The sequence below is a fragment of the Thunnus thynnus genome, chromosome 8, assembly GCF_963924715.1.
Source record: "Thunnus thynnus chromosome 8, fThuThy2.1, whole genome shotgun sequence".
Lineage (NCBI taxonomy): Eukaryota > Metazoa > Chordata > Actinopteri > Scombriformes > Scombridae > Thunnus > Thunnus thynnus.
Window position 1 is genome coordinate 11,458,242 of NC_089524.1, and position 11,183 is coordinate 11,469,424.

At 37.3% G+C, this 11,183-nt stretch overlaps 1 protein-coding gene across 2 annotated transcripts in view; it reads left to right on the forward strand.

Moving 5' to 3' along the window:
* fcho1 (FCH and mu domain containing endocytic adaptor 1) overlaps positions 1-10,811 on the forward strand; it is a 61,999-nt gene extending 51,188 nt beyond the window's left edge. For both annotated transcript variants that reach the window (XM_067596470.1, XM_067596471.1), the window contains exons 19-27: positions 252-358; positions 986-1,181; positions 1,785-1,899; positions 2,000-2,155; positions 2,246-2,378; positions 2,747-2,943; positions 4,644-4,708; positions 9,015-9,182; positions 10,140-10,811. In XM_067596470.1, coding sequence (XP_067452571.1) covers positions 252-358; positions 986-1,181; positions 1,785-1,899; positions 2,000-2,155; positions 2,246-2,378; positions 2,747-2,943; positions 4,644-4,708; positions 9,015-9,182; positions 10,140-10,168 — 1,166 coding nt within the window. In that variant the 3' untranslated portion in view covers positions 10,169-10,811. The remainder of the gene's footprint in view (positions 1-251; positions 359-985; positions 1,182-1,784; positions 1,900-1,999; positions 2,156-2,245; positions 2,379-2,746; positions 2,944-4,643; positions 4,709-9,014; positions 9,183-10,139) is intronic.
* The last annotated feature ends 372 nt before the right edge of the window (positions 10,812-11,183 follow it).

Consider the following 11,183-nt stretch of genomic DNA (forward strand, 5'->3'; position numbering starts at 1 on the left):
GAGAGAAAAATCTCTTCAAAGAATATTCAAATAGCAGCAGAACGCTAAATCCCTCAATTAAACAAATACAAATAATATTTCATTTTGTTTGTTGCCAGCTTGTTTTGGCAGAGTTGCCTGTTTAGCTCATCGGCGGCTGCTCTTAACACAGCTTTGGCTGATATTTGAGGCTGTCTGCCTTTTTTAATACTCTTGTTCTAGCGTGTGATTCAGATTAGCGTTGAGTCACTTTGTGCGTCTGTGTTTTTAAGGGTCCAAGCATAACTTCAGACAGGACACTGCCGAAGTGGTGACGGTTGCTCCTCCGAGAGCAACGAGAGCCAAGAGGACTTCAGGCCGACTCAGCGGCTGTGAGAGAGTGAGTATCCAGAGTTATGAGTTATGAGTATGAGTTATGATAATTCATAAATTAGATATTATCAAGTTTCAGAAAGTTGTTTGTGTTTCATGGAAATTACATCCAGCAATTTAAGAAGTCATTTGGAATGACTACACAATGATAATAAGCAGAGTTTTGAACTTGTTTCATCCAGTACGAGAAACGATTAGTCAATCGAAAGAAAATAAATGAACAATTCTTATTATACTTTGCTTTTTCATATGAATGTAGGACTATTTTATTAAAAGGACTATTTTTGAGGTTTAATTTAAAGACGTCACCCTGGGCTGTGGGAAATTGTGATGGGCATTTTTCAGTATTCTCTGACACTTATTTCTATGTTATATAATAATATACCTAATTTGTCCTGTAGCTTTAGTTTCATCTCCAGATATGGGAAAATATATTTCAGTTTTTGATGTTTGGGATGCAAATGGTTACACGTACGCTTGAACTGGAAGTTATATTAATATATACCTGTTCTGCCCCAGTTTTCTAAGAGAAACAGGCTCGACTTCAGCTCACATTTTATTCATATGAAAATATTACTAATGTTGACTCAGCCTTGTCCCTGTGTGTGTGTGTGTGTGTGTGTCTGTCTCTCAGTCGCGGTCGCTGTGCTCCTCCCCACTGCCGGAGCCCAGCCCCTCCCTCACCTCCTCCTCCTCCTCCAGCCCCAGTGAGTGGGGGCCCCAAGCCAGGGACAACGAATGGGGGGCCCAGAATAGGGCCCCCAGCCCTGCCAGGGTGGGACAAGCCTCACCGCTGCCCTACCAGCACCAGGACCACCCACAAAGACAACGTAAGTATAAGACTCATCAGGTTAATGTTTAATGGTTTTAACTTGATTTCTCTTCTTTGATAGTGCAGAGACGGATGTACTAGAAGGAATAGTTACACACTTATTCGCTTTCATGGAGCTAAATATGAAGCTACAGTTCAGTTAGCTTAGCTTAGATTAGAAGCAGGGGCAAACAGCTAGGCTATACATCCGTTTAAAACCAAAATGCTCCTTGCCGAGAAATAGTCTGGCACATAACTCCCTGCAAAACCATAACTTTTTGTTTTTATGCTTCAGTTTTTGCATTTATTAAAGATAGAAAGAAAGAGAGAGATAATATTTTAATTAGTGAGCTGTAGAGGTGCTGATTGGAAGTGTTTTACCTGTGAACAGAGCCAAGCTAGCTGTTTCCCTCCCTTTTCTAGTCTTTATGCTGAGCTAAACTTACTGTCTCTAAGTTTTAGCTTCATATTCAGCGTACATGAGTTTGGTAATCTAACTCTCGACAAACACGTGAAAAAGCACATTTCCCAAAATGTCGAACGGTTCCTTTAAATATGAATTGCTTCATGTAAAACTCATTTTCACAGCTTGACTCAGAATGATCACATTTGTTCTCTACAGTGCATCTCTCGCGAGGTCCCAGTCCCATTTCCCTCAGCACACAGGAGGCGTGGCCGGTGGCAACAGCCATAACTGAATATATCAATGCCTACTTCAAAGGTGGACAACACAACCGGTCAGCATGATGCTACTTTCTATAAAAATACCACAAATCTTTTATATTCTCTGCTGTCAATTGACATTAAATTAACTTGTGTGTTTCCTTCTTTCTCCAGCTGTCTTGTGAAGATCACAGGCGACCTGACTATGTCCTTCCCAGCAGGCATCACTCGGATTTTCACAGCAAACCCAAACGTTCCCGTGCTTAGCTTCAGACTGGTCAACATCTCGAGGATCGATCACTTCCTGCCTAATCAAAAGCTGCTCTACAGGTCAGCCGCCCGCCCTCTGCCCTTCACAGCCTCACAACCCTCTCTGTAAATGTATGCTATCCTCACCAAGCCGTCTCTATGTCTCCGCAGCGATCCATCACAGAGTGACCCAGACACCAGAGACTTCTGGTTCAACATGCAGGCTCTGCAGCTCTACCTGCAGAGAGAAGCTGAACTCAACCCCCAGGCCTCGTACTACAACGTAGGGCTGCTAAAGTATCAGGTCAGGATTCAAAATGAGGATTCTCACCATCCAACACTGATATTTTCTGCTTCTTTGTTCCTCTTCATTGCCACGTTTTCCCTCAGGTGTCAATTAAAACTTAAATAATTTATTATTGGAAACCTCATTCTTCGTTTGTGTTGAATTGTATATTTCCTTCTAGACACATTTCATGTTACTACATGTTCAGCGGACCTGCTGTGCTCTGACTGAAACACTCTGGCTCACACTTTTCATTTGAAGTGCATCTGTACCTTCAGTTGGGTTTTACTGACATAAAATGACCCCAAACCTGCTCTGGAGTCTTAATTTTGTTAGTCTGAAATATATTTAAACTAAAAAGTCTCACTAATGTGTTCTTGTCTCAGGTGTCGTCCCAGGACCCGGGTCGGGCTCCTCTCCTGCTGTCTGCGGAGTGCCAACGCAGTGGCACAGTGACCCGGGTGTCCCTAGATTATCACTGCTGCCCAGCCACCGCACCCTCCACCCAGCTCACCGCTGTCCAGGTGCTGCTGCCGTTAGACCACACCGCCACAGACCTGCAGTGCCAGCCGCCCGCCTCCTGGTGAGCAGAGATACTGTGACGAAGGAGGGATAACGAGCGGTTTCTGTTAACTGTCAGTCACATATAACAGGTTTAGCAGGAGTCCGCCCTGTTATTTACTTGATAAATGTAATCAAGAAGATTATTGTAATGCTCAAATAGAATCATAATTGAACCATGTAATCAGAATGTGCGAGCCGAAGCGCTGTCAATGAACTCAGACTTAATGTGAAAAAATAGACTGAGAATGAAGAACAGGAGACGTTTTAAGGTACAAAAAGTGGAAACTATTGACTAAAAAATAAGAGAAGAAGCAGCTTATGCTTCACTGCATATTTAGCTGCCTTCATTTGTCTATATATATATAAATTTACAACCTAATATAAAGTCAGAAGGGGGTTTCTGATGATTAAAATTATGGTAAATGATGGTGCAAGAGGGGTTAATATCTTCACTCAGGTGTCAGTCAGACTAAACCACTGTGGACGTTACGCAGCTCTTATGACAGGATGTATTTTCATTGTATGCACTTTCCAAGAAGCCAGTCATATTCTTCTTTTTTAATGAATTAGTACAAAACATTGGATAACATAAAAATGTACATGACACAAAGTTATAAAGAGGACAGTTATGACGCTTTACAAAAGGTGAAGAGAAGAAAACACAAACCGAGAAACCAGCCATATTCTTCTTATTGGATTAGTTAATCGATAGAAATGTGATAGCTAACAAATAGTCAACAGTTTTGATCATGCTAGTGTGTGGTGAAGTAAATGTAATATTTACCAGAAGGTGGAGTCAGAATAAAGATCTTTATTTGTTTTAAGCATTTAAACATGAACATTTAAAATACTTTGTTTGGTACTGGTTATCATTTCTGCATCAGTGTTTTCATTAATGCAAAGTAGCTCTAAACATAAAGTGCAGCTGGGGCTGATAGGAATGTATTGGACTAATTAATATTATGACCTGATGATGGCGCTACATGAAAAGTTAAGGAAGGTTTGGAAAAAACATAAATGTCTGCACCAAAAGGTTATAATCAATCCAATAGTTGAGATATTTCAATATAAAACTACAATTTTAATCTGCTGGTGGCACTGGAGGAAAAGTCAGGTGATCACATCAAGTCATTTGGTTTCATCCTCTGAGGATCATGAATGTAAAAACTGTGTCGATCCATCCGATAGTTGTTGAGATATTTCAGTCTGGACCATGACAACCAATGATTATTTTTTTTAATCAATAAGTTGTTTGATCTTTAAAATGTAAGAAAATGGTGCAAAATGTCGATCATCGTTTCCCAGAGCCCGAGATGCAACCTTAAATGTCTTTTTTTTTTTGTCCCGACCGACAGTCCTCAACGCAAAGATGTACTTAAAAAATGTCTCAAAATGATTGATCGATTTTCAGACTAGTTGTTGAGTCATTTTCTATCGATTGACTAATTGTTGCAGCTCTAGTCTGGACCAAAATGGTGGACAGAGTGTCATCTTTAGTTTTTGGAGAATTGATCAGACAAAACTCTTGTGAAGGGTATTTTTCACCATTTTTTTTAAACATTTTACAGAAAACAATGAACAGATTAATTGATAATTAGAATAATTCTTAGTTGTTTTGGGGCACCAGCTGATTTTCACATATAACGGACGTGTTGTTTTGGGATAAAGGTCAAAGCGTGGAGACGAAGGGCCTCACTGACTATTACTTTGCCTCTGCAGGAACGCTGAGGAAAGACGGCTGCTGTGGAAACTACCAAACCTCTCCCCGACCAACCACAGCAAAGGTCAGAGCTCTGCTGCTTTTCTCCTTTTACCTCTCTGCTTTCATTTTTTAGCCTTCATTGAACAAGGGAGTTAATGAGAAACTAGACCGGGTCGCACCAGCTGTTCATAAATCCATCACTAAGTTTGTGCATAAAGTTCTTCCTAAAGTTCTTTGTAACTAGCAGCTAGTTTCAAACTAGTGATTTATCAAATCAGGTTGCACCGTTAACATTTAAGAAATGTCTTAGCTAGGAAACACTTAATGTGTAAATTGGTTGCTAGGAAACATCTGTAGCATATGACGCAACCATCTATGTAAACAGGAAGTCAGTGTAGCATTACAAGCTGTGTCATAACTTCCAAAAATAAAAGTTTTAGGGGCGAAACGATAAATAAACTTAACTGAAGATGTTTTGTGAATGTAGGTCTGACTTTTCTTTTATTTTTTATCTGCATATATGGATGAAATATATGTGTTACTGTAGTAGTATTCATGCAGTTTACAGTGAGAGAGAAATATCCGATAATGCTAAGCTAACCGATGTTATTTGGTTTTGTAAGTTGAGGTTTAGTGTGTTTTTTTCAGTGAAATCGAGTGTCAGGTCAGATATGTCGACCATTTTGCTTATTTACCTCTTTTACTCTTCAATCTAAACGGGTCAGATATTAGCAAGCTAATGTTAGCTTTCACTGTTAAATGAATCGCTAACTATTTGATAACCGATTCATAATTTTTAGTCATTTTTTTAAGAGAAAAAAGTCAAATTCTCTGATTCCGGCTTCTCAAATGTGAATATTTTCTGGTTTCTTTAGTCTTCTATGACAGTAAACCGAATATCTTTGGGTTATGGACAAAACAAGACATTTGAAGACGACACCTTGCACTTTGACATTTTTCACCATTTTCTGACATTTTATGGCCCAAATCACTAATCAATTAATGGAGAAAATAATCAACAGATCAATCGATCATGGAAATAAATTCACTCAGCTAGCTTACACGATGCTTCCACGTGACAGTTCATAGGTGTAAATATTTAATAACGACTAATCTCTACGTAAGTACTAGTTTGTGTGGTGCAACCGGTTTTAATTAAGTGATGCGTAGGTCTCCATTTAGTAAACACTTGTAGGTTAAAACTAGGCTAAGTTTGAACTTATGAACAGCTGATACTGGACCCTGTTGCTCACTGGGAGGACAGGAGAGAGAAAGTTTCACACTCTCACCTTGACATCTACCTGATTATTAGTCTCAGGCTGTTTTGCATCTTGTCATAAGCAGCCACTTGATTCTTATATTTTCCTTCTTATTAAAATCGGTGCCGGAATTTTCTCCCTGATTGCCTTCTCGACGGGTTCAAATCTCCACATCGTGTCAAGACGAAATGTAGAAATGAGTAATTAAGACTTATGTAAAAAAGATCTTTGCGCTCCACATCCTTCTCTCTTTCTTTTTTCTTTTTTTTTTTTGAAAAAGCTGAAATCTGAAGGCGTATCATTACCTTTTAGCGGCGGCATTAGCATTTGAACGTGGCAGCTGCTCTCGTCAGCGGAGGTGCTTGTGAATACTGGCAATAAAGACGAGCATAAATGGGAGACATGAGGAAAGTATTCAGCATTTATTTGGTGTCAAGCTGATTGTTTTATGACCTTAATGGTGCACAGATGAGACATGGCACGTAGAAGCTTTTTATTGTTCTAATTTAAGGTTTAAAATTAAATTAAACCGAGTGTTTGTGCGTCTCTATACAAGGACACCCACATTTCTTCTTCTTTTTTTATTTTATTCTTTTATCCATAATGATATATTATTACCTCAGTGTGAAGTTACAAGGTTGGAGAACAGAGATAAAGAACTATTCATAGTCTCCAGTGATGGATGGGATGTTAAAGGCTGAACATGTTTATAGTTAGAGGACTTGTGTGGTTTATGAGCCGATGACGAAGCACTGAAAAGGTCTCCATAACTCCTCTCTGTCCCCCCTGAAATACTGCCTCCCTGCACACCTCCAGTTTATTACTCAAATGTTAAAAGTGCTGCTTTTCATAAATAATGTCTCCCAGCGTTGAGTCGGTAATGAATTCATTTTACTGGACGTCTTGTAAACTGCGGCATCCCGTGTGAGGGATCCTACAGCGAATCCATCAACATTTCTTCTCATATTAATTCACGAAGCATTTGTTTATCACACTGATGAATATATGAACAAGGAGTTTGTGACATTTACTGTACATGCAGAGGTCTGTGACTCTGGCTGCTGCTTTATTTGGTGATTTAAAGGTCACAAGATGTTTTAGAAAGTTAAAGTTGGGCTAAATTTATTTGAAAAATGAATTTTTTTTCAGGTGTCTGGGTTAAATAAAGTACTTAAGTGACTGTGTTTAATATAAAGCAGGTCCTGACTGCACATTTATATACTATTAATATGTAAAACTCACTTCGGTAACACTTCCCCTGTGAAGCTTTTATAAGCAGTACACAAACATTTAATATACTACATAATATACTATAATGTATGTAAGCAGATATAAAGACATTTTTAAGTGATTAACATACACTTATCAACAATTAAAAAAACTTCTCTTATGAAGACATATTTTACATTTTTCCAACTGTGTTTTACTGCAACAGTTATTTTCACTATTGATTAATCTTCTTATTATTATTTTTTGATTAATCGATAAATTGTTTTGGTCTATAAAAGATCTAAAAACTGTGAAAAACGCCCATCATGATTTCCTAGAGCCCAAAGTGATGTCATCAAATGTCATATTTTGTCCTACAGTCCAAAACTCTGAGAAAACCCGAGAACTTGAAACCGTCATATATTTCGCATTTTTACTAAACATGATTAAGTGATTATCAAAATAGTTGTCGATTAATTTTCGATCGATCGACTTATCGATCAACTAATTGCTGCAGCTCTAGTTTTACTATATTGTCATTAATTATCTGTTCATACACCAGCTGCACTTATGGATTGTTGATAAATACATTGATAAACACTAAATAATAAACTACATTATAGTGAGTTATAAACCACTTATTAAATGTTTATATATCACTTATAAATGCAAAAAAGGGACTTAAAGTAAAATGTTAACATATAATATTAAGGCAACTTTACCTTTATTGGTTAGACAGTGGAGACTAATGGGGGGGGGCAGCAGAGGTCCTGACCCCCCTGGGGCTGCAGACTAATACAAAACATTTGCTGTCGGGCCGTGAGGAAAACCATATGATCCTACAAAAAATGAAATAATTATGTAACTTGGTAGACTATTACAGATTTTTATCAGGTAAACACCTAAAATGACAACAAATCACAATGTAAACATGTTTGTTTGTTTTTTAAATGATAGTCTCATTCTTAACAAAAAAGTTTTTTATTTAATAATCGCACCTCAAAGTTCATTTAGTAGCTATTCTGGAGCTTTTGACTTTATCACACATGGAGTTTGGATCATGTTGTTGGGATCATTGATGTTCTGTCACTCTAAACAGTTTTTACTCTATTAGTGGTTAATTAACTTAAAGTACAAAGTGTAGGATTTTGAGATAATATGTGATTGTCAAACTAATCTTTATGTGTTTTTGTAACTGCTGTGAACAAGGATTTGTAGTTTATACAAACCTCAGTGTCCCACATCTCAGTACCGAGACGCTTCTTGTCACAAAGTCTGTCTTTTTTTTCCTGTTTTTCTCAACATTTAGCATTTAAGAACTTTATTTCTTCTTTTATTTAATGGAAAAGTTTTTGTAGAAAAACATGTTCAGATGAATCAATAAGTGTTGTTTTGGTGTTGGTTCTGAGACTCAGGTATACTAGAAAATACAAGTACAAATATATAAAAGATACCCAGCTCTAGTTTCAGCTAAATACAGACAATTAGAGAAATCACAATGCAGCCGCGTCGTAATAGATGCTGCTGAAACATTTTGATCTCTGCCGGCGGTTTGTTAACTTTCAAGTGCTGCGTGTTGGATTTTCAAACAATGTGTAATTGTCAAATAAAACTTTCTAAGTTGGTGTAATTACTTTAAAACAATTGAGACCATTGTTAGGAAGACTGACATTTTCTCTCTCAGTGTCTCACATTTTGCAAAACACTTGACACAATCTTTGTTTTTTTCTATCAGATTTTAACACCATAAAGTAATTCAGTACTTAAATATAACTATAAACTATAAAATTTGAGCTTGTGACACTTCAAAATCAATTTGTAAATAAGTTTAATAACATTGAATAACATTGTGTTGTATGTATAAGTTTTATCACGGCTGTGAAGTCGTATTTCTCATGTATCTGTGTTTCTGTGTCGCAGGATCAGGGACCCTGTGTGCCAGCTGGCAGTGCCTGGAGGTTCCCCGCGGCCCCCCGCCCAGCCTGGCTGTTCAGTTCGTGGGCTCTGGGGCCTCGCTGTCGGGCATGGACGTGGAGCTGGTGGGGACCCGATACCGCATGTCGCTGGTCAAGAAGAGATTTGCCACAGGTGACTTTCTGAACACACTCAATGTGGTTTGTTTCTCTGTTTTCACTGGTGGAGGATCGGACTTCGTCAACACATCAGCAACAGTTTATTGTTACATTTTTTAACTGTAGGTTTATTTTATCCCCTTTATATAATAATTTACCTTCTAATATTAACTAAAAAGGGGTTTTGACATTTAAAAATGATTGTAAATACCAGTATAAGTGGTCAGTTGTCAGTCTGGTCCCCATAAAGACATCAAAACCTTCACACAGGTCTGTTATATATTTTTATAATATGTATTTTCCGAGAGACCAATCTTATTAAAATAATTATTGCTTGGAACAGTTCATCAATTAATCTATTAATCAATCTAGTCAATTTTCAGAATGTTTTGATAATGATTAATCAGGTTAATTAATAAGCAAAAATGCCAAATGTTTGTTGTTGTTTTTATCTTTTCAAATCTGAGAGAATGTGCTAATTTTTCTTTTCTGTCAGCAAATTAAAAAGTTGATCATTGATTATTTATTTTACAGTTTGTTTGTTTTTTAATGATGAAGAGTAGTGTGACAGTGTTTTTCTTGTTAATGACTTATAACTGATCAATTAAGAATTAGTAAATAATTTATAAAACAATAATAAAGCCATCAGTTATAAAGAATCTGATACTGGCTGAACGGTTAATTAAAAACTAATAACTCATTGATTATCATTGATAACATGTCATTTTGATAAGTTTCATTTACAGTAGTCACTTAATCAGTTAAATCTGTTTATTCCAACTAAAAATGTTGAATCTGTGTGAATAAATAGAGAGGAATGTTTCAACATGCTGAATATTACTAAAATCTTGTTATTCAGTTGAACCAGATAATGACGCTGCTGGAAGCTTTTGCACACATGACTTTAGTTTGTGGTTTACGTTGGCAGAGCGTTTCCTCTTTGCACATTCATCTTTTATGATCTCTTTTACAGGGAAGTACATGGCGGGCTGCTCTTTGTGAACTGTGTAAAACGACCGTCAAGATCCCTTAAATGGATAAAACGTTGCCGGACGTTCAGAGAACTTTGCACTTTTTCAGCGTCTTGAGTCGAGGACCGGACCGAGGTAAGACAGAAGTCCCGGAGACGAGGAGTCGTTACTCGGCCTTCGAAGGACAACAACGTGTACGCACTTCTGACGGTGTCCTGCTGTTTTAGGACCAAGCCTTTTCTTTTCCCTCCGTTGTTCAGCTCCGTGTTGTTACACTCAGTCGACCTGCCTTTTCCAGGAGGAAAAACTTTTTTTTTCTATTGAATCTCTGTTCACTTTGTGTTCTGTGTGCCTTTGTATTAAGAGACTGCAAACTAAGCTAGATGTCAGAACTTTTCTTGATTTACAGAGAGGGAGGAAAAAAAAAAAAAATTGTGTGAATAAAAGTTAAGCATATTTCAGTCTGGAACTTGAGTTGCCATGGAAACTAGGATTTTTAAATTATGTATATATTGTATGGAAGAAATCTGTCAAGCAACCCAAAAGGATTGAACTGTTTGTGAGCAAAGATCTTCTACCAAACCGGAGAAAAAGAAATGTTTGTAAATCTGCTGTTTGTTCCACATAGAGGTTTTGTGATGTTGATATTTGATAAAAATAAATGTGCTCAAGTCTTTGGTTTACACCAATTTATTACACATTGTGACCAATTACAAAATACAGCTTAACTATGCAGTTTATTACAGACCATCTGTCCTTGGGCTAGTTAAAGTGTAGTCAAGAACAGGTTTAAAAATACACAAAAATAAGGGTTCAGTATACTTGTAAGAAGAACCAAATCTAGTTCAATAAAAAATAATCCTCCGCCAAAAATCTAAAACAGCCTTACAAAACATTACAAAGTACACATAGAAATTACTTTTTTCCAAAGCACTTGAAGGCAAATTACTGTGACAGGCACAAGTTACAAAAAGCCTTTATATAACTCAAACTCAAGGATTCTCATAGCTACAACAAAATTCATCTGAGGGGGGGGGGGAAACGAA